The sequence below is a fragment of the Chanodichthys erythropterus genome, chromosome 4, assembly GCF_024489055.1.
Source record: "Chanodichthys erythropterus isolate Z2021 chromosome 4, ASM2448905v1, whole genome shotgun sequence".
Lineage (NCBI taxonomy): Eukaryota > Metazoa > Chordata > Actinopteri > Cypriniformes > Xenocyprididae > Chanodichthys > Chanodichthys erythropterus.
Window position 1 is genome coordinate 127,211 of NC_090224.1, and position 23,762 is coordinate 150,972.

The window sequence follows — 23,762 nt, forward strand, 5'->3', positions numbered from 1 at the left end:
ATCGGGAAGGCAGCGCTATGGGGAACGGCGGTTTGGGAAAACCAGGACCCGTGCTGGTCCTCGTTCACGGCACTTGCCGCCGAGATGAGGAGGGTGTTCGACCGTGCGCTTGCGGGGAAAGAGGCCGCCTGCAAACTCACCGCTCTCAAGCAGGGCAACCGCACGGTCGCTGACTATGCCATCGAGTTCCGCACCCTCGCGGCAGAGTGCCGGTGGAACGAGGAGGCGCAGTGGGATGTGTTCCTGCATGGGCTGGCTGATCGTATCCACCGGGAAATATACACGTTGGACCTTCCAGAGACATTCAACGGGCTAGTTGAGCTGGCGCGAGTTGAGTTGATTCTCGCCTCCGACGAGTGGAGTCACTAGTGGAGTCCGGAGAGAGGCACAGCGGTCTTCCTGTCAGCCCGGTGGATGCGGTTAGCCCAGCACCCGATTCTAAGCCCATGCAGGTAGGGAGAGCTCGGCTTTCTCGGGAGAAGCGGGAGCGACGGAGGTCCCTTGGTCTTTGCTTATACTGCGGGACATCGGGGCACATCATCAGGAACTGCCCGGTAAAAGACCAAGCCCGATAGTAAACTCGAGGCTACTATCGGGCGGGATCTCCGCCGAGAAGTCCTCGCCATCGACCCTCCTCCCGGTTAGACTGAGATGGGCTACACACGACATCACCTGTAGCGCACTTTTGGATTCTGGGGCGGAGGGCAGTTTCATGAACATCATGTTTGCACGACAACATGGAATTCCTACATCATCCCTTGAGCACTCTATTTCAGTCAACGCACTCAATGGACAGTCTCTTCCCAGTCTCTCCCACACCACGGATTACATCACCCTCATCACTTCCGGTAACCATTCAGAAGAAGCACAGTTCCTTCTCATGGACACCCCTCACGCACCTGTCGTTCTTGGACACCCCTGGCTCACCAAACACAACCCTCGCATCGACTGGCAACTCAGAAGTATCACTGAATGGAGCACCCAGTGTCACAAGTCTTGTCTATTGTCTGCTTGTCCCACGGTGTCTGTTTCTGTTTTGCAGGATGAGGCGGTGGATCTGTCTAACGTGCCTAAGGAGTACCTTGACCTGAAGGAGGTGTTCAGTAAGTCCCGAGCTGCTTCTCTCCCTCCGCATCGTCCCTACGATTGTGCAATAGACTTAGTTCCGGGTAAGTCTCCGCCTAAAGGCAATTTGTACTCTTTATCTGTTCCCGAGAGGGAGGCCATGGAGAAATATATTTCTGATTCTCTGGCAGCCAAGTTCATCCGCCCTTCCTCATCTCCAGCGGGGACGGGGTTCTTTTTTGTGGGGAAGAAGGACGGGTCTTTGCGACCTTGTATTGATTACCGGGGGCTGAACAACATCACGGTAAAGAATACTTATCCTTTGCTGTTGATGTCTTCAGCCTTCGAGAGGTTGCAAGGAGCGTCCATTTTCACTAAATTGGACTTAAGAAACGCATATCATTTGGTTCGCATCAGGGAGGGGGATGAGTGGAAGACCGCTTTTAACTCCCCTAGAGGGCACTTTGAATACTTGGTTATGCCTTTCGGGCTCTCCAACTCGCCTGCGGTCTTCCAGGCACTCGTCAATGATGTGTTGAGAGACATGGTTGATCAGTTCATATATGTCTACTTGGATGACATATTGATTTTTTTCATCGTCTCTCCAGGAACATGTTCAACATGTCAGATGAGTGCTTCAGCGGCTGCTAGAGAATGGGCTTTTTTTCAAGGCGGAGAAATGCGAATTTCCTGCACAATCTGTTTCTTTCCTAGGGTACATCGTCTCGTCTGAGGGAATTCACATGGATCCTGACAGGGTTAAGGCTGTGGTGGATTGGCCAAGTCCAGATTCCCGTAAGGCCCTACAGCGGTTTCTGGGGTTCGCCAATTTTTACCTGCGTTTTATTCGCAATTTCAGCCAACTAGCCGCGCCTCTGTCCGCTTTGACCTCCTCCAGAACGACCTTCAGGTGGTCAGATGCAGCCGAGGCTGCCCCCATTCTGATAGCCCCTGATCCTTCACGTCAGTTTGTGGTGGAGGTTGACGCGTCAGAGGTGGGGGTAGGTGCAGTTCTATCCCAGCGTTCTCCCTCAGATAACAAGATGCACCCTTGCGCGTATTATTCTCATCGTTTGTCTCCCGCTGAACGCAATTAAGATATTGGTAACAGAGAGTTGTTGGCAGTCAAATTAGAAAGAAGATTGGAAGAGTGGCATCACTGATTAGAGGGTTCAGGGGTACCCTTTATCGTTTGGACTGATCATAAGAATTTAGAGTATATACGATCGGCTAAAAGACTCAATTCCAGGCAGGCTCGGTGGGCACTTTTCTTCTGTCGTTTTGATTTTACTCTATCGTACCGCCCGGGCTCCAAAAACATCAAGCCTGATTCTCTTTCTCGCATTTTTGATCCCTCCGAACGCCCGTCTACTCCCGAGTGTATTCTTCCCGAGACATTAGTGGTCTCCACTCTTACATGGGAGATCGAATCGAAGGTCTTGGCGGCCTTAGAAGGGGTAATGCCTCCGCCCGCATGCCCACCGAACCGTTTGTTTGTGCCGAGTTAAGGTCCTGCGTCATCAAGTGGGGTCATTGTTCTAACGTGGCTTGCCATCCAGGGGTTAATCGAACCAGATTTTTGGTCAAGCAACGATTCTGGTGGCCAGGTATGGCTCGTGACATTCGCGATTTTGTTTTGGCTTGCTCGGTCTGTGCTACTGGTAAGACTTCCAACCGCCCTCCAGATAGGTTACTCCAACCGCTGTCTATCCCTTCGAGACCCTGGTCCCATATCGCGCTAGATTTTGTGACCGCCCTCCCACCGTCCCAAGGGTATACGGTTGTTTTGACCGTTGTGGACCGGTTCTCGAAGGTGACCCTCCCGGTGGATGTGGTTTCTGACAGGGGTCCCCAATTTGTGTCCAAATTCTGGCAAGAGTTTTGTAAGTTACTGGGGGCGACGGTTAGTCTTTCCTCTGGGTTCCATCCCCAGACATATGGTCAGACCGAGAGAGCCAACCAGGATTTAGAGCGAATGTTGCGATGTTTGGCGTCCAAGAATCCTTCCTCCTGGAGCCAACAACTCTCTATGATTGAGTACGCTCACAACTCGTTACCAGTGTCTTCTACGGGCCTCTCTCCATTTGAATGTAGCCTAGGTTACCAGCCACCTGTGTTTCCCAGTCTGGAGTCCGAAGTTGCGGTCCCCTCTGCCCACGCCTTTGTCCAGAGGTGGACAACCTTTGGCAATTTTCATTTCAATCATGGATAGTTTTCAAAAACAAGTAATCAAGTACTCTGTGCTGGGGCGTGTACGGGGTGCGGGGTATGGCCGTCATGGAGATAATGAAAATATCTGAAGACTGTTAGTAAAATAAATGTTAAAAATAAAAATATGACATGAAGACATGGAAATGTGATTAGAACACTGTTAGATTGATTATGATGCAGCAATGTTATTAATAAGGAAGCATCTAAAAGTAATAGCTGCCTGAGGTGAAGAGTGAATTTATGCCAATAAACTAAAGTCTGTTCTATGAAACATCCTATGATATTAATCAAATAACTTAGATACATAATATAGACATAACATTACAACTTGTATCGGCACAAAAGGATGCAAATAACAGAGAGAGAGAGAGAGAGAGAGAGAGAGAGAGAGCTTGTGCCGTGATGCGCTTTTATGACAGCGCGCTGAAACATGGGCAAGGACGGAATTTTCTGTACATTCTATAAAGTTCTCATTATAATGCAATGTTTATGGCAGATCTGTGCTTTATTTTAATCTACATTATTAAGTGATTCCATTAATCGCCTGCACATTTTCGAGGCCATACAAATTATACGAATTATGCTATTGAACAAATATGATGAAAAAAGCACTGCTGCATTTTTATAACGTCAGAATTTTTTATTGTTATAAAAGAAACATCTAAAAACAATATGACCGTCTCAAATAACTCAGATAGTCAATATCGGGCATTGCATTTGAGCATGAAACTAAACACTGATATGCAGTGCATTTAGCATGTTAATAAATGTTGATATCCCGACCCAACGCATCCTATATTAGATTAATCAAATTTTATAAATTTCATCTGCAAAAGGCTTGCGAATGCAAACGTGAGCTTGACCAAAAGTGTAACTCCGATTGTGCTTAAAAAAGTGTCACTATTGTGATTTTTTTATTTCTTCTAATATTTCAGCAGTATTTTGGATTCAATTTGCACTTTCTGATCAACCAAAATGTTATTTTACAGTATGAAAATCACTGATGATAATTGCTAAATTAATTATGAATATTTTCAGCGCAAGATAAAAGCTTGGTGCTGCACAGTTTGCGTTGAACTGTATTTTCATCTATCTTGTCAAAGTGAAGCCAGACATCACTATATGACTTTTGAGTCTATGACAAATGCTGTGGAAAGCTAAACAATCAGAGCTCAGGGAGCCACCCAAAGTGTTGCTATAACCAATCAGAAAAAAAAAAAAAAAGAAAAAAACTTTTTCGATCATCGTTTACATGATCGATCGTCGCTGAAACGGTCAAGTACTCGAGTACTCGATCGCTGTTTCGCATCCCTATTTAATATTATATTATGTTACTTAAAATCATATTCAGAGCCATCTACATACTTCAAATTGGTATATTTTACTCTCACATCCTTATTAATGATATTAATTTTTTGTTGACATTAAAATACTTTCTCCTGCTTAACCCTCTGGAGTTTGAGGCTGATTTGGGGCCCTGGAGAAGTTTTGACGCCCTGACGTTTGTGCTTTTTTCAGTTGTTCATAAACATATTAATGGAAATGTGTCATTTCACTGTATTCAGCATGAACTAGGCTACATAATATGTGAGAAACATGTATGTACATGTTTGCATTTTTGAAAGAATAATATTTATAAATGGTTATTGAAAAAACAAAAAATGTAAGTCACTGAAATAAGGCCAGAAAACAAATATTAAATATGTGTTCACAAGACTTATGGTTATTGGAGGTTGTAGACTAGAATTTTTGCTTCAAAATGATGTAAAATGATCCTGCCTACTTGTTCATATAAAACAATATATTGATTTAAATTTTGTAAAACACTTTTTGTCAAGACACACAGTATGCATGGAGGTGTGAATCTTCATGAATAATGCTGTGATTCACACCTGAGAAGACAAAGACCCGCATAATGACCTGCATAATGTCCCGCAAAATGAGCCCTTTCAGCCAGGTAGGCTATGTGAAAAAACACTATGTGATCATGCTGATAACAGGATAATTTCAGCTGTATTAACATTAATATAGTGTCCTTTCTTGACAGAAAACATGATTTTTGTGATCTCATGCATGCAAATATTATAGGCTATGTGCACAAGCGTAGTGACGAACTTCCGCTAGCGCCAGAAGTCGGCATACCGGTTTCCGGTTCACATCCCGTCTTCATCCACTTTAGTAAACAAGCAAGATTGAGTGCTGCTGTTGTACGGGATATGTTGCAAAAGATATATAATATGCGTGATTCATCTAAGTTTCAAAAAACTGCTGAGCTGTGTGCCACTTTGCTCTGCTTCAAGTCGGTATTGAGGCAGAACAAAAACACTATCCTTAAATCTGAAGCACTGTAGCCATTGATCTGATCGCAACCTATTGCGTTGCGGTTGGTATACACCGGTTTTTAAACTTTTTTTTTTACGCAAACTTTTTTATTTATATGACCCATAGGCCTATACAAATATGTAGCCAAAACAAATTAATTTAAAACGAAACTGAAGGTAAACCTGCGTTGCTCATGGTGGTTATACCTCTCTCTCTGTGAAGTCGAGCAGTGCTCTTGCTGAATGGCACGGATTGCACAACGGACTTGTTGCCATTTGTTGGAAAACTTCACACTGCTCAGACATTACACGACCCAACAAACGCCGATTTAACCTGTTCAGTCGGGTGAAAACAGATTCCAACCAACGCCAACACGTTTGTTGTAATTGTATCTACATGCTGTTAAACAGTAAAAAACTGTGCTTCACTGACTGGATTTGTCATGGAAATTATTTCAACTTCGTTGGATTCGTTTGGACTCTTTCTCATCACTTGCTGAATTTGTTGCTGGATTTACACTGTATACGCTCGTCTTGCCAGGACTGACTGACTGGAATATGTTTGTTGTTGCAACATCACAATGGCCATATACAAGTATGTGCACACACAATGTGGTCAAACGTAAAGTGCATTGGTTGCTAAAGAATGAGTGATGTTTTTAAGTATATATTGTATGTTGTTTTCACAAATGAAGAGTGTATGAATTCTTATGGGGTTACGGAGTCAAAGCAAAGTTTGCCTGGTGACGAAAACGAGTATAAAAGAGAGAAAACACCACTTAAATTAGCAGCTAAAGCTTTGTGGACTATGATCATATGCTGTCTTCAAGATATGAACTTTGTTGATACACGTATGTGAACAATCAAAACTTACAAGTCGTTTTGAAACAATGTTTATTGGAGCATAAATGAAGACATTCATTTTAATTGCATCTACATCAGTCTGCATGGACTCTTGTCAGTGCCCTGATCTTTATTAGAAACTGATGAGATAAAGTTAATACAATTGATATTACAATTATCACCAAAAAACGAATAGACTGCATTTTTAAAAAAAAAAAGAAAAAAAGGCTTTAACGCTAAATAGCTTAGACGCTATCTACGGCACTCCACATTAGATTAAACCACTTAACTGTTACCCTAAAAGTTATGCAAAAAGCTAGATATGCAGAGTTTAAAACCATTGTGCCGCTAGCTTGTTGGAACAGGGGACCAGGCATCAACGATGCGATAAACATCAATGATGCTTATTTTAGGCAAATCCTGAAGACATCAAGTAAAAACAGACATTTTGAGCGTTGCGCAAGGAAACCGGTATGCCGACTTCTGGCGCCAACGGAAGTTTGTCACTACGCTTGTACACATTGCCTATTGCACATCATATAAAGAAAATTTTGTACAGGCCTATTATAGTTTAAATTACAGTACCAGTCAAAAGATTGGACGCATTACTATTATAATGTTTTTAAAAGAAGTGTGATGCTCATCATGCTGTATATCAAACATACAGAAAAAAACAACAATACTGTGAAATATTATTACAATTTAAAAATAATGGTTTTCTGTTTTAATATACTTAAAAATATAATGTATTTCTGTGATGCAAAGCATCTGAACATTCTTGTTACCTCTATGGCATGTCATATAGGCTTTTAGCTTAAAAGCATGCACATTTGGATAAATATTGATGGATTCTCATATGTTTATGTACATTTTCTATACAGAGGAGTAATATTTATTCAATATTTATTGTCATCACTGTTTTCAATTCATACTTGCAGCCAGAGGGCGCTCTGTGCACATTTAGTCCACAAATGACTCATTATGAAGATCAGGCGTACCGTGTGACATTCAAGGAACTAACAGAGGCTTCCAGAGATCACTATAACCATGGCTATAACATGCAGATAGACACTTTTGAAGATAATAAATACACTATTGTGACAATGTATACATGTATTGCCTCAGAATTTTCATCTGAATAGTGCTCGCTCTGTGGGCGTGGCCAAATTAGTGGATAATGAGCTGACTCACAGTCGTGTGGCATGTCTCTCTTTTCATACAGATTGCATAAACAGAGAATTTTTGTTTTTGATTTGACTTACATGACTTAAAACCTGAAATGAAAACCTGAAATTGAAAACCTTAACATTTCTTTAGACATAAGTCTCATTTTTGTGTGATTAGTATTCACTAAGTCAGAACTATCAGATTGGACTTCGTTCAGAGAGAAACAACAGATCACGCATCATGTTAGTTTTCTTTATTTTTCAAAAAGCACAGCATTTTGTTTTTACTCTGAGTGTACACAAATAAAAGAAGACATTCTATAGATTCAATTGATATATTACTTCTGTCTCTATGACAAAAAATGACGGAGTATTTTAAGTCTGTTTTGCTGCAACGTGAAAAAAATCCTGCAAAATGCGCCGGTGCATTTCCCGACTCCAGAGGGTTAATATGCAAAGACAATTTTAAGCAAGTAAACCATTGGTGGGTTGAGCTCACCAAAAACTGTAAACACTGTGGCTCTATTAAAACATTTTTTTTTTTTTTTCATATTTTCATTCTTTATAAAATAATAATATTTATAATGCTATACTTTGTGTTATATTACCTGGTGCTGCTACTCTCATATGTAAATCTAGAGCCCAGTATCAGAGAATCTGAGAAAAAAAGCCTGTCATATGCACATCAAAAATGCACCTGGAAGAGAGGGGATTAATGCATAGCATACTTGTGTTTTCAGACCTCCAAAACGCTGTTGTCGTGTTGTTAATGGCCAAAACACATAAAAAGTTTTCAGTTTTTAGTAGAAAACCATTTTGTGTAAACACCCCCTTAAAAGGCTTTGTGCAAAGGTGTGTTGCTTTGTTCTGAAGGAGGAACAAGGGATGAGAGAAAATGTTTCAGGTTACACATGTAACCATGGTTCCCTAAGAATAGGGAATGAGATGCTGCACCCCCTAGGGGTCGCTATGGTAAATGCCTCCGGCATGCCAGGTGTCTGAAGCATGACTAAACATGACAATGAACTTGACATTGGCAAGCGGCAGCCTATGACGTCACCACATGTGCAACCGTGAGTATAAAAGGGCACCTGGAAATAACGTCATCCACTTCTTGTCTGAAGGAGACCGAGCAGGAATGCTTGAAGCATGACAAAGGGATGCAGCATCTTGTTCCCTATTCTCAGGGAACCATGGTTACATGCGTAACCTGAGACGTTCCCTTTCGAAAGGGAACTCGCACTGTGTCCCCTAGGAGTCTCTATGTGGAACGGAATACCCACGCTGACATGCTGAAGGGATAAATGCCTTATTGGCCTCTGCTAAGTCAAAGACTCAAACAGTCTTCATCTCTAGGCACACCAGTGAAAACCATAGGTTTGATTCTCAAAAAAGCAGCCTGGAGAGAGGAGGCCTCAACAAAAGGCCTGACAACACTCTAACCCAAGGGCAGTGCTGGGTTGAATCCAGCTGACCCACGAAGCTCTGCAGAGTGGAGGCCTAAATAATACCTCACAGATTGAAAGGGTGCCTAACACACGAACTGAGGTAAGCAGCCAAAGAGTCTCAAAGAGAGCCTAACTACCTAGCACACTACCCTACCACCTAGCCGAGCTCTAGGAGTGAAGGCCTCAGCATGATGACTCTATTATCGAGAAGAGGCCTAACAATGCTCCACACCAAGGACATTTCACAAGAAGGCTCAAAGAGAGCCTGGAACCCATAACTAATATCCAGCGGAGCTCTATAGAGCAGAGGCCTTAGAGAAGGCAACTCTCTAAAATGAGAGGAGGCCTGGCGACACTCAAATTAGCCAAGGAGGCTCAGAGTGTCACGGTTCATGAATCCGCTGTCTCATTCTGGTGTCTGTGTGATGGTGTGGGTGTGTCACCTGATTGTTTTGTGTGGGCGTCGCCGCTGATTGTTGATCAGCGGCAGCTGTGAGCAATTACCATCTGCCTATATAACGCCTTGTCTTTCGTCTCTTGTTTGTCAGATCGTTGTACGGTGTCCGCGTGTTGTTTCCTGTGTTGCTTGTTGTGTGTTTCCCTGGACTGGACTTTGATTCATTGCTTCCTGGTTTTCGTGTTCTCGTTGGATTACTCTCTGGACTTCACGCTCGGATTACTTCACGGACACTGCTCTTCGGTCATCACTCTTCACGGATCTTCACCGCCCATCGACGTCCCTGTGTTACCACTCTCCTGCTGACTGTTATATGTTCTTTGTGTATGTTGAATCTGACTACCTTCGGTGTGAAGCTCTATTAAAGAGATTTAACTTGCATCTGCATCCTTCCTTCATTCCGTGACAGAACGATCTGACCAATATGGATGCAGCGAGTTCAGCAGCTTTAACGGAGTTCATCAACCACAGCATCTCCCGCATGGACCAGCAGCAGGAGAGCATCACTTCCACCGGACGCGCTGTCCAAGCGCTGGTAACACAGGTGTCCGAGCTCTCCCGGGAACTTCAACAACTTCGCGCTCCCACTGCGCCACCCACACCGCCTGTTCCCCCCGCGTCGCTGGAGCGACGCGATCTACCGGAGCCCCGCCTGCCTGTGCCCCAGAGTTACGCCGGTGAGCCAGAGTTTTGCAGAGCTTTTCTGAATAAGTGTTCCCTGCATTTTTCTCTGCAGCCTCGTACATTCGAGCATGAGGAATCCAAGGTGGCGTTCGTCCTTACATTGTTGACTGGGAAGGCGGCTTTATGGGGAACGGCGGTGTGGGAGAATAAAGACCCATGTTGTTCCTCGTTCCAGGCACTCTCCGCCGAGATGAAGAGGGTGTTCGACCGTGCGGTGGCAGGAAAGGAGGCCGCTCGACAGCTTACCGAACTCAAGCAGGGCAGCCGCACGGTCGCGGATTATGCCATCCAGTTCCGCACCCTCGCGGCGGAGTGCCGTTGGAACGAGGAGGCGCAGTGGGATGTGTTCCTGCATGGGCTGGCCGGCCGTATTCACCGCGAGATTTACACCCTGGACCTTCCTCAGACTTTCAACGGGCTGGTTGATCTCGCTTTACGGGTGGATTCCCGCCTCCAGAAACTGGAGTTTTTGGAGGTCCCCAGCACCAGACTACAGGGAGCGGAGAGCCGGACGGCCAGCGCTGCTAATACGGTCGGTCCCGCCACAGATCCTGAGCCCATGCAGGTAGGGAGAGCTCGGCTTTCCCGGGAGGAGAGAGAAAGGCGGAGATCCCTGGGCTTATGCCTATACTGTGGAGCATCGGGACATCTTCTCAGGTCTTGTCCAGTAAAAGACCAAGCCCGATAGTAAACTCGAGGCTACTATCGGGCGGGATCTCCGCTGAGAAGTCCTCACCATCACCTCTTCTCCCGGTAAGACTGAGATGGGCGTCTCACAACATCACCTGCAATGCACTCATTGACTCCGGGGCTGAGGGGAACTTTATGGACACCAGTTACGCACTACAGCATGGACTACCCATCTCTTCACTTACTCACCTGGTTACAGTCAACGCACTCAACGGTCAACGTCTTCCTAACATCTCTCAGATCACGGATTACGTCACCCTCACCACCTCCGGTAACCACAACGAGAGGATTCAGTTCATGCTTTTGGACTCACCGCAAGCACCCGTAGTTCTCGGACACCCCTGGCTCACCAAGCACAATCCTCGGATCGACGGGCAACTCAACACCATCACCGAGTGGAGCACTTTGTGTCACAGGTCTTGTCTTAAGTCTGCTTGTCCCACTGTGTCTGTCTCTGTGTTACAGGAAAAGGCTGCGGATTTGTCTAACGTGCCCGCGGAGTATCTGGACCTGAAGGAAGTGTTCAGTAAGTCCCGTGCTGCTTCTCTCCCTCCGCATCGTCCCTATGACTGTGCCATAGACTTAGTTCCGGGTAAGTCTCCGCCTAAGGGCAAATTATACTCTCTGTCTGTTCCCGAGAGGGAGGCCATGGAGAAATACATTTCTGATTCTCTGGCAGCTAAGTTCATCCGCCCTTCCTCTTCTCCAGCGGGGGCGGGGTTCTTTTTGTGGGGAAGAAGGACGGATCTCTGCGACCTTGTATTGATTACCGAGGGTTGAACAACATCACGGTAAAGAATACTTACCCTTTGCCGTTGATGTCTTCAGCCTTTGAGAGGTTGCAGGGAGCGTCCGTTTTCACTAAATTGGACTTGAGGAACGCTTATCATTTGGTCCGCATTAGGAAGGGGGATGAATGGAAGACCGCTTTTAACACCCCTAGAGGGCACTTTGAATACTTGGTTATGCCCTTCGGGCTTTCCAACTCGCCCGCGGTCTTCCAGGCACTCGTCAATGACGTGTTGAGAGACATGGTTGATCAGTTCATTTATGTCTACCTGGATGACATATTGATATTTTCGTCGTCTCTCCAGGAACATGTTCAACACGTCAGACGAGTGCTCCAGCGTCTGCTAGAGAATGGGCTTTTTGTCAAGGCGGAGAAATGCGAATTTCATGCACAGTCTGTTTCCTTTCTAGGGTACATCGTCTCGTCCGAGGGAATTCGCATGGATCCTGACAAGGTTAAGGCTGTGGTGGATTGGCCAAGTCCAGATTCCCGTAAGGCCCTACAGCGGTTTCTGGGGTTTGCCAATTTTTACCGGCGTTTTATTCGCAATTTCAGCCAGCTAGCCGCGCCTCTGACCGCCTTGACCTCACCACGAACGACCTTCAGGTGGTCAGATGCAGCTCAGGTTGCATTTGCCAAACTGAAGAGCCGCTTCGTTTCGGCTCCCATTCTTATCGCCCCTGATCCTTCGCGTCAGTTCGTGGTGGAGGTCGATGCGTCAGAGGTGGGGGTAGGAGCAGTTCTTTCCCAGCGGGCGCCCTCGGACGAGAAGATGCATCCCTGCGCGTATTTTTCTCATCGTTTGTCTCCCGCTGAACGCAATTATGACATTGGTAACAGAGAGTTGTTGGCAGTCAAATTAGCGTTGGAAGAGTGGCGTCATTGGTTGGAGGGATCGGGGGTGCCCTTCATCGTTTGGACTGATCACAAGAACCTAGAATATATTCGATCGGCCAAAAGACTCAACTCCAGGCAGGCTCGGTGGGCACTTTTTTCGGACGTTTTGACTTTGCTCTATCGTACCGCCCGGGCTCCAAAAACATCAAGCCCGATTCTTTATCTCGTATTTTTGATCCATCCGAGCGCCCGTCCACTCCCGAGTGTATTCTTCCTGAGACATTAGTAGTCTCCACTCTTACATGGGAGGTCGAATCGAAGGTCCTGGCGGCCTTAGAAGGGGTAATGCCTCCGCCCGGGTGCCCACCGAACCGTTTGTTTGTGCCGGAGGAGTTAAGGTCCTGCGTCATCAAGTGGGGGCATTGTTCCAACGTGGCTTGTCATCCAGGGGTTAATCGAACCAGATTTTTGGTTAAGCAACGATTCTGGTGGCCTGCTATGGCTCGGGACATCCGCAGTTTTGTTTTGGCTTGCTCGGTTTGTGCCACTGGTAAGACGTCCAACCGCCCTCCAGATGGGTTACTCCAACCGCTGTCTGTCCCTTTGAGACCCTGGTCCCACATCGCTCTAGATTTTGTCACCGCCCTCCCACCCTCCCTGGGGTACACGGTCGTTTTGACCGTAGTGGACCGGTTCTCGAAGGCGACTCATTTCATTCCCTTGACCAAATTGCCCTCTGCCAAGGAGACAGCGGTTACTGTCGTAGACCACATCTTTCGGTTACATGGCCTCCCGGTAGATGTGGTGTCCGACAGGGGTCCCCAGTTTGTGTCCAAATTTTGGCAGGAGTTTTGTAGACTGCTGGGCGCGACGGCTAGTCTTTCCTCTGGGTTCCACCCCCAGACCAATGGACAGACCGAGAGAGCCAACCAAGATTTAGAGCGTATGTTGCGATGTTTGGCGTCCAAGAATCCTTCCTCCTGGAGCCAACAACTCTCTATGATTGAGTACGCACACAATTTGTTACCAGTGTCTTCTACTGGCCTCTCTCCGTTCGAATGCAGTTTAGGTTACCAGCCACCTGTGTTTCCCAGTCTGGAATCCGAAGTCGCGGTCCCCTCTGCTCACGCCTTTGTCCAGAGGTGCCACCGCACTTGGAACAGAGCCCGCGAGACTCTGTTGCAAGTGAGGGCGCGCACCAAGGCTAAGACTGATCACCACCGGTCAAAGCCTCCCGTATACGTCGTGGGTCAAAAAGTGTGGCTTTCTACCAAGAACATTCCGCTCCGTTCCGTTGCCAATAAGTTAGCTCCCAAATTCATTGGCCCGTTTCCTGTCACTAAGATTATTAGCCCAGTGGCAGTCCGACTCAAATTGCCTCCGGCGTACAGGAGGATTCATCCCGCCTTCCATGTTTCCAAAATTAAGCCTGTTTTTCACTCGCATCTTAATCCGCCTACTCCGGTTCCCCCACCGCCGCGGCTCGTAGACGGGGAACCAACCTATTCGGTTAATCGCATTCTGGACTCGAGGCGGAGGGGACGCGGATTCCAGTACTTGGTGGACTGGGAAGGTTACGGTCCGGAGGAGAGAAGTTGGGTTCCTGCTAGAGACATTCTGGATCACTCCCTTATCGATGATTACAATCGGCAGGTAAGGAGTTCTGGGAACGCCGTGAGGCGTTCCTAGGAGAGGGGGTACTGTCACGGTTCATGAATCCGCTGTCTCATTCTGGTGTCTGTGTGATGGTGTGGGTGTGTCACCTGATTGTTTTGTGTGGGCGTCGCCGCTGATTGTTGATCAGCGGCAGCTGTGAGCAATTACCATCTGCCTATATAACGCCTTGTCTTTCGTCTCTTGTTTGTCAGATCGTTGTACGGTGTCCGCGTGTTGTTTCCTGTGTTGCTTGTTGTGTGTTTCCCTGGACTGGACTTTGATTCATTGCTTCCTGGTTTTCGTGCTCTCGTTGGATTACTTTCTGGACTTCACGCTCGGATTACTTCACGGACACTGCTCTTCGGTCATCACTCTTCACGGATCTTCACCGCCCATCGACGTCCCTGTGTTACCACTCTCCTGCTGACTGTTATATGTTCTTTGTGTATGTTGAATCTGACTACCTTCGGTGTGAAGCTCTATTAAAGAGATTTAACTTGCATCTGCATCCTTCCTTCATTCCGTGACACAGAGAGAGAGAGCCTGACGACTTAGCTAACGAAAGCCGAGCTCTATAGAGAGCTCATTTATAAAGCAAGCATTCGCACAGATATGATCTTAGAGTGTGTGTACGCTTAAATCCATGCCAACACTCATATTTATAAAAATGGTCTTTGACATGGAAAAGTGCTTAGAGCCACTAAGTCAGAACTATCAGATTGGACTTCGTTCAGAGAGAAACAACAGATCACGCATCATGTTAGTTTTCTTTATTTCTCAAAAAGCACAGCATTTTGTTTTTACTCTGAGTGTACACAAATAAAAGAAGACATTCTATAGATTCAATTGATATATTACTTCTGTCTCTATGACAAAAAATGACGGAGTATTTTAAGTCTGTTTTGCTGCAACGTGAAAAAAATCCTGCAAAATGCGCCGGTGCATTTCCCGACTCCAGAGGGTTAATATGCAAAGACAATTTTAAGCAAGTAAACCATTGGTGGGTTGAGCTCACCAAAAACTGTAAACACTGTGGCTCTATTAAAACATTTTTTTTTTTTTTTCATATTTTCATTCTTTATAAAATAATAATATTTATAAAGCTATACTTTGTGTTATATTACCTGGTGCTGCTACTCTCATATGTAAATCTAGAGCCCAGTATCAGAGAATCTGAGAAAAAAAGCCTGTCATATGCACATCAAAAATGCACCTGGAAGAAAGGGGATTAATGCATAGCATACTTGTGTTTTCAGACCTCCAAAACGCTGTTGTCGTGTTGTTAATGGCCAAAACACATAAAAAGTTTTCAGTTTTTAGTAGAAAACCATGTTGTGTAAACACCCTCTTAAAAGGCTTTGTGCAAAGGTGTGTTGCTTTGTTCTGAAGGAGGAACAAGGGATGAGAGAAAATGTTTCAGGTTACACATGTAACCATGGTTCCCTAAGAATAGGGAATGAGACGCTGCACCCCCTAGGGGTCGCTATGGTAAATGCCTCCGGCATGCCAGGTGTCTGAAGCATGACTAAACATGACAATGAACTTGACATTGGCAAGCGGCAGCCTATGACGTCACCACATGTGCAACCGTGAGTATAAAAGGGCACCTGGAAATAATGTCATCCACTTCTTGTCTGAAGGAGACCGAGCAGGAATGCTTGAAGCATGACAAAGGGATGCAGCATCTTGTTCCCTATTCTCAGGGAACCATGGTTACATGCGTAACCTGAGACGTTCCCTTTCGAAAGGGAACTCGCACTGTGTCCCCTAGGAGTCTCTATGTGGAACGGAATACCCACGCTGACATGCTGAAGGGATAAATGCCTTATTGGCCTCTGCTAAGTCAAAGACTCAAACAGTCTTCATCTCTAGGCACACCAGTGAAAACCATAGGTTTGATTCTCAAAAAAGCAGCCTGGAGAGAGGAGGCCGAACAAAAGGCCTGACAACACTCTAACCCAAGGGCAGTGCTGGGTTGAATCCAGCTGACCCACGAAGCTCTGCAGAGTGGAGGCCTAAATAATACCTCACAGATTGAAAGGGTGCCTAACACACGAACTGAGGTAAGCAGCCAAAGAGTCTCAAAGAGAGCCTAACTACCTAGCACACTACCCTACCACCTAGCCGAGCTCTAGGAGTGAAGGCCTCAGCATGATGACTCTATTATCGAGAAGAGGCCTAACAATGCTCCACACCAAGGACATTTCACAAGAAGGCTCAAAGAGAGCCTGGAACCCATAACTAATATCCAGCGGAGCTCTATAGAGCAGAGGCCTTAGAGAAGGCAACTCTCTAAAATGAGAGGAGGCCTGGCGACACTCAAATTAGCCAAGGAGGCTCAGAGAGAGAGAGCCTGACGACTTAGCTAACGAAAGCCGAGCTCTATAGAGAGCTCATTTATAAAGCAAGCATTCGCACAGATATGATCTTAGAGTGTGTGTACGCTTAAATCCATGCCAACACTCATATTTATAAAAATGGTCTTTGACATGGAAAAGTGCTTAGAGCCACGTCAAGGTCTGAGCAGATGTACGCACTTTTCCTGGTCAGATTACTGCAGGTTTTTGGAAATCTAAGCTATTCTTGCAGCTCGCCAAGGATTTGGACGACGACTGGTGATCTTTTATACGTAAAGGACATTAATTAGGTGTTGTTTACAACACTGAGAACTGAAACCATTCAGCTGCGCACAAGTTCAAGATAATTTGCAATTAATAGATTTCACATCTGAAAGAGAGGCATACGCTTTTTTGTGTGTGTGTGTGTGTGTGCGTTCATTCTATGAATCACATGTACGCACATCTGATCAATTTGATCATAAGATCAAATTTAGGACAGTTCATGCGCAACATTTTATAAATGAGGCCCAAGGAGCGGAGGCCTCAGCATAAGGACTCTCCTATCGAGAGGAGGCCTAACAATGATCCACACTCAGGAAAACCTGCGAGGAGGCTCACAGTGAGCCTTCAACCCGCAACGGATATCCAGGCGTAACTCTAGAGAGCAGAAGCCTCAAAAAAGGTAACTCTCTAAATGAGAGGGAGCCTGGCGACACTCATATTAGCCAAGGAGGATCACAGAGAGCCTGGCAACTTAGCTAATAATAGACGAGCTGTAAGAGTGGAGGCCTCAGCATAATGACTCTCTAAATCGAGAGAAGGTCTTAACAACATTCCACACACAAGATATCATGATTCAGACACCTGGCATACCAGGGGCATTCCCCATAGCGACCCTTTGGGGATGCAGCACGAGTTCCCTTTCAAAGAAGCAAGTGTGACAACGAATCACATGAGCATCAAACAAAAGCAGAAAACAAACAAAAGCAGAAACCCAAGACTAGGATCAACAAAGCTGTGGATCTGTAGAAGTGTGAGGCTGCATCTGAAATTACATACTTTCCTACTAGGTGAAAAACAGTATGTGACAAAAGAAATATGTTGAAATTCACAGTGGTCATAAAAGGGTAGGCAAAAAGAAAAAAAAAAATCTCTGATGGACACTTTACTCTCCCATTTGTAAATTGCAGTGAAGCAACACTGCTGACACTAGTTAGGTTCCCATTAAAGATTTGCACAAAACTTTTGAGATATTTGTCTATAAAAATCTACTGTGAAATTATGCTGTTTCCATTAACTGATCCTTTGATTAAAACATATTTTTTTCCTCTCGCAATAAGTCATTCCACAAATCATGGCAACAGATGTTAGGTTTAAGTATATTACAGCCACTGCACTAGCCACTATTTTTAATCTAAGGAGACGTAGGCGACGGCATGTAATCCAAATATTAATGGTAAGGAAAGCCCTTTATGCTTGGGAATGGCCATGTGTGAGGTGTTTCTGGGTATTTCACCCTCCTATATGCTTCGAGGTCTTGATAAATTGTGGCATTTCTTTGTCATTTAGAATCCAGCATACCCATAATTCCTTTGTCTTTTATGAGTTTAATAAAGAACTCTGTCTTGTCTTCTGTCCAAACATCTTTAAAGAATGATTGACTTTTTATATATATATATATATATATATGCCAGGTGACCTGTAAATACGAAAAAAACTGTTTCCATTGCAGTGTTGCAAAATATTCTTTTTTCGAATTACCAGAAAAACCACCTCATGCAAGTGTAAAAACTTTTTTGCAATATATGGGAGTTTTTGCGATATTGATGTGTTCATATGAATTGGCATATTTTCAATTCGCAATTTTAAATTAATTTTAACATAATTTTAATTTGCACAATTTGAAGGGTAATGGAAACACAGCTACATGAGAGTGACAACATGGCGAATATAGTATGTTTGTATTACATTTATACTATACACATTCATACTATATAGAACATATTTTTTTAGAGCTCGCAAAGTAGGTACTTATTCAAAAAAAGTACCAACTCAGGAGAGCATGCGATTTCGTACGCAGCCTATGAGTGTCTGCTGCTAGTTAGGCATGGATCTGGTTTCAGTTGATGATGTAAGCAGTAGGGGAGGAGTGTAAGGGACATTTAAGTTCACAAGTAGCATAATTTCCCATTTCAGTGGATAAACACAGACTCATAAACACACACACACACTTACACAGGTAAAAGTCAAGGTGGTTGATTTGTGTGTGAAATTTGCATGGCTTGGCACACTTTCCCTAAGCAAAGTTTTAATCAGCCATCACATCTCTTAGACACCTACTGAGAAAATCCTTAACATGCAAAACATGTTCCCTTCCATGTCTTCACACAGATACACACTCACGAAGCATGTGATGGAGCTAACAGTAGATTTGTACACTGATCTCTGCACTATTTGCAAATTCCTCATTTATTTATGTAAATAACAGTATTGATGCAGTTCCTGGAACCAGAACAGTGTGTATGTGTATGTGTATAAAAGTATTCCCATTTCTTTGATTCAGTCAAATAAGGAAAGAACATCAACAGGAAGAAAAATTAGATCACTTGGATCATTAGTAACACTTTATTTTAATGGTCCCTTTTGAACATTCTGTTGACTATAAGTAACTTTTCAACTACATGACAAGTAACTCTCAGAGTATTAGTGACTGTCTGCTTAATATCTGCTAACTGTTTATTGTGATGGTCCCCAACAGACATTTTACTGACTGTAAGTAACTTTGCAAGTATGTCAACTCATTCTAACCCTAACCCTCCCAGTCTACTAATACTCTACTAACACTCTAATGAGAGTTAACAGACAAGTAGATGCAGCGTTACAGCGTTGAGACCATCAAAAGGAAGTGAAACCAGAGCATTTAATGTCTTGTATCTTTAATATAACATATTTAATATGTGCCTACTCTAGCTAGTCAAGGATCACAAAAATGTCTGAAACTATGCAAACATTTGGTATCTTTGGAAATCTGAGCAATCAAAAGTCAATTACTTAAATATGAACTCAAACTATTTCTGTCAAATTTGTCTAAGACCAAATGATCTATGTTATCCACATGAATGTTAGGAGAAACATCTGAGACAAATTTGATATTTGAATCATAACTGAAAGGTTGCTCAGGAGACTTAATGGAGTTCAGAGCAACAACATTTTTCCCTGACTATGTATGGAGTCTTGGGGGGAGGGGCATAGAGAGATTCTGTTGCAGTGAGAAAGAGGGGGTAGATTTCTATCACATGATTCCAGCACATTTGTGCCACAGGAACACTCAGCATTGGCAGGTCACCTTCCCCTATAAACACACTCAAACAAACCCTTTCACAGCACTTCTGTCCTACTCTGCTGCTGCAAAATGATGTCTTCTGCACTCTCTAGTGAAGACAGCAAAGACTTTCCATTGTTTTTATAATAAGCTAATTATGTTGGTGATATGAGTCCAAAAGCTCAGGTTACATGTTTTGCTATTTTTTTTTTTTTTTCCTTATTGGATCATTTCTTGTGAAGACTTTAGTTTTGTGTAATAAAAAGTTATACTTATTTTGCATTTAGGTGAATATCTTTTAGTTCCTCTATAGAAGGGCTGTGTCCATACATCCCTAAACAGTGTCTTTGTGTGTTTTTATGAGTGAGCTGCGTGATACAGATAACATTTTTTTTTACAAACTTAGAACGGGTTGACTGATTCACAAAACAAAATTTTTTTTTAGTACAATACATCTATTCAACATATTGTGTTGCATTACAATATCATAAATTGATTGCAACTCAAACAGCAAAAAATGTGCAAGTGTGAGATTTTGTGCACAAAAGTGCATTTTGAAGCAATGTTTTGAAAGCACAAACAAAGCCACAATGGTAACTCTCTCTTGAGGAAATCAATTTTTTTCTTATAGTTGACTCTCAACATTAACCAAAATTTAACCTTAACTCTTTCGCCTCCATTGACGGAATTTTACGGCAATCCATGTATTCACTGTTAAGGCCTGTTCACACCAAGAACGATGACTATAAAGATAACCATATTAGCTCCCACACCAGCCTACAATATAATTCTGTTTATTCTAATCACGTTCTTGTCTGTCACTTTAAATGCTCAAGCTCATTACAGCAGGATGGATTCTGATTGGCTGTCAGTGTATTTATCGTTCATTCATCAACTGGATAAAATCATTCTGAAAGTGATTCCAAAGATATTGTTTCCCTGTGCCGTTATCGTTATAGCTGTGTTGTGAACTCTGCTATTCTTTAATTTTGAGAATTATATCTTCATTGTTATCTTTCTAGTTATCGTTCTTGGTGTGGACAGGCCTTTATACGGTAGGTGATGCTTTTACACATCTTCTAAAGAGTACAGAATCTCCAGATCAAAACATAGGTGAAGAAGAAGCAGAAACAAGCCATAGAAGCATTGCTCACGCACATGTAAAATAATGCAATAAAGCATATAAATCAAAACTGCCTACCGTTACCAATGAATATTGACCCAGGATGAAGTATTGGATTCTACAAGCTTTGGGTGTTCATGGACTCAGTCTACTCCATATTTGTTCATGTTTTGATCATTGGTCTGAATCTATGGCTTTTATATATATATATATATATATATATATATATATATATATATATATATATATATATATATATATATATATATTATATATATATATATTATGAAACTTACCCACATTGAAGTGTTGATAAAAAAAAGAATGCATGATGCTATGATAAAACTTTTTCTTTTTTTTTTCTTTTTGTTTAAAAGCAAAGGCTGTGTTGATTCTGTTTATATACTGCATGTTCAGATATTAATACAACAAAATATTCTGAGATTCATGAAAGTTTTGTGAAAATTTAAAAAATGCTAGGGCTGGCTGGCAAATTAAAAAAATATATTAAAAAAATGCTGGGAGGGAAAGAGTTAATAAACATCTCAATCATCAACACTGTGTCAGAACATCTGAGCCTGTGCATGTGTTTGTAAGTGAGCACATACCTCAAAATCGTTGGCCTTATTGTAGTGCATGTTGAGCACTTTGTAAAGCTCAGAATCACGGCTCACTCTGATGTCATCCGCTGCCACCACACCATCATTTATGGCCTGCCGGGCAAACTTCTCCATCTGAATGTAGTAGAACTCTCTAAAGTTACTGAACCACTTTATCAGCTGAGACGTGATGCACCTGTTAAACTAAGACACACAGAATGTTAAATGCTAATGAGTTACATTAGGATTTAAAGAATCGCTATCAGTCTACACTCACCTTCACATCTGAGAAGTACATCTTGAGCATGCTGGAGCTTGGGTACCTAGTGTAGAAGAACATTAATTTGGCCTTCTTCAGGTGACCTGGGGACAAGCCCTCCTGGATGTGAGACCAGCAGTGAAGGAAAAATAAGTCCAATGCTAAGGCACAATATTTGCTTGACATTATTATCTCTCTCATCACTCAAGGTGTCGGCTCGTCACGTTCAATAAAACATGAAAAACACCACACCAGCATATTTTACATCAGAAACTAATTTTACAGGCAAAGCGAGCAACGTCTTTCCCCATGCCCTGATCCCAAACCTCCAGATGTCAAAGAGATAAAGATAGTATTTGCATATCACCTCCAAATGTGTTTGTAACCTTCATTTTACCATGGACGTAACACAAATATAGCGGTAAGGGCTTTGGAAGGATCTTTTGGGCATGGCAAGCTAGGAATGTTTTTCATAGGTGACAATAATCTGAAAAGACACTCTTAAATATAAATAATTATAATAAGATTACAGAAGTGAATCGTGGTAGGGCATTTTTTATGTACTCAGTAATGAAATTTGTTGAATTTCAGAAGTGGAGCAAGCATGTTGTTAAATATTAATTAATAATTAGATATGAAGTGTTTACTAGGGGAGTAATGTGCACTGATTCAAAACATGTTTTAAGACGTAACTAGTAACTAAAATCAATTAAAAGTTGTTGTTTTTTTATGTACTAATGATATTTTTTGATTTCAAATAACAAAAACCCTTCAATGTGTATTGATGCCTGGTGTTATTAAATGTTAGATGTTTGAAGGGAAACAAACAGTCTGGCTAACTGTCTGATCATTCTGCCAACACTGCACATTTTCCTTCATTCTTTCAGCGTCCATCAATAATCAAGATAAGAACACATTGAAAGTTCAAACTGCACTGCGTGTGACACTTCTGCCGTTGTCCTGCACTGACCTCTGCCAGACAACGAAATTGCTGACTGGGCAAATTTTCCAGACAAAGAGGGCTGAGTTGTCTCCTTTAAGGCCTCTCTGAGCTCTGACATCAGTGTAAAGCATTTTTTGTGACTGTCAAACAAAAAACCTTAATTACTGCCAATATAACAGCGGAAAAACAGGAGAGCATTCATCTGCTAAGAAAAAAAAAAAAAAAACAGCAAGCAAATCTATGTTGTTTAGGTTTATCTGAATCAAAACTTAATAAGACAATAGTCCCAATCATTTCCCATTAAACACACAGCTATGAAGTAGTTCCAAGTCTGTAAACTTCTGTTGCTGCTGCTAGAATCAAAACAACAAAGATATCGGCAAAGCAAAAAAATATGAAAAACAATAGAATAAAAATGGCAAACTATTTATATTTTTTTATAAGAAATTACTTTTAATGTAAAGTGCAATATATCTTTCTCTTGCTCTCTCTCTTTCCCACACACACATACAGGCGCTTGGACACACAGTCATTCACACACAGAGAAACTTGTTGTCAGCGCTGCCCCACAAATTTATCAATAATTTTTATCAATTTATTAAAAATATTCCAATTATGCTACTTCCTATTCACAGAATACAGGGCACAAACTACCAAGAGGGGCACCACATTGTCTCAATAAGGCAATAAACCGATTCCTCAATATGTGCCATAAACATAAACCAAATTCAACTGCATTGTCCTATTTGGACATAATCCTACACATACCATAACAATGGAATTGTAAAGTTAGCACTTTTTTTTTTTTTTGTGCTCAGAGATCTACATCCAAATCTGAAGTCATTCTTTCTATTATTCAATAAAAAATATCCATGAAATGAAAAGTACATTCACTTCAATGCTATTTGGCTGCTGATTAACATTAACATGACATAACATCAGGTGAAAAGGAAAGTAATTTCAGCGGTGGAGTGTGCAAGTACATTTCAATTACATGTTAATTAATAAG

At 42.8% G+C, this 23,762-nt stretch overlaps 1 protein-coding gene across 1 annotated transcript in view; it reads right to left on the bottom strand.

The window, feature by feature from the left end:
- LOC137018328 (prospero homeobox protein 1-like) overlaps positions 1 to 23,762 on the bottom strand; it is a 44,857-nt gene that overhangs the window by 16,879 nt on the left and 4,216 nt on the right. The window contains exons 3-4 of the mRNA XM_067382930.1: positions 21,829 to 21,934; positions 21,561 to 21,755 (exon numbers count right to left, since the gene is read on the bottom strand). Coding sequence (XP_067239031.1) covers positions 21,561 to 21,755; positions 21,829 to 21,934 — 301 coding nt within the window. The remainder of the gene's footprint in view (positions 1 to 21,560; positions 21,756 to 21,828; positions 21,935 to 23,762) is intronic.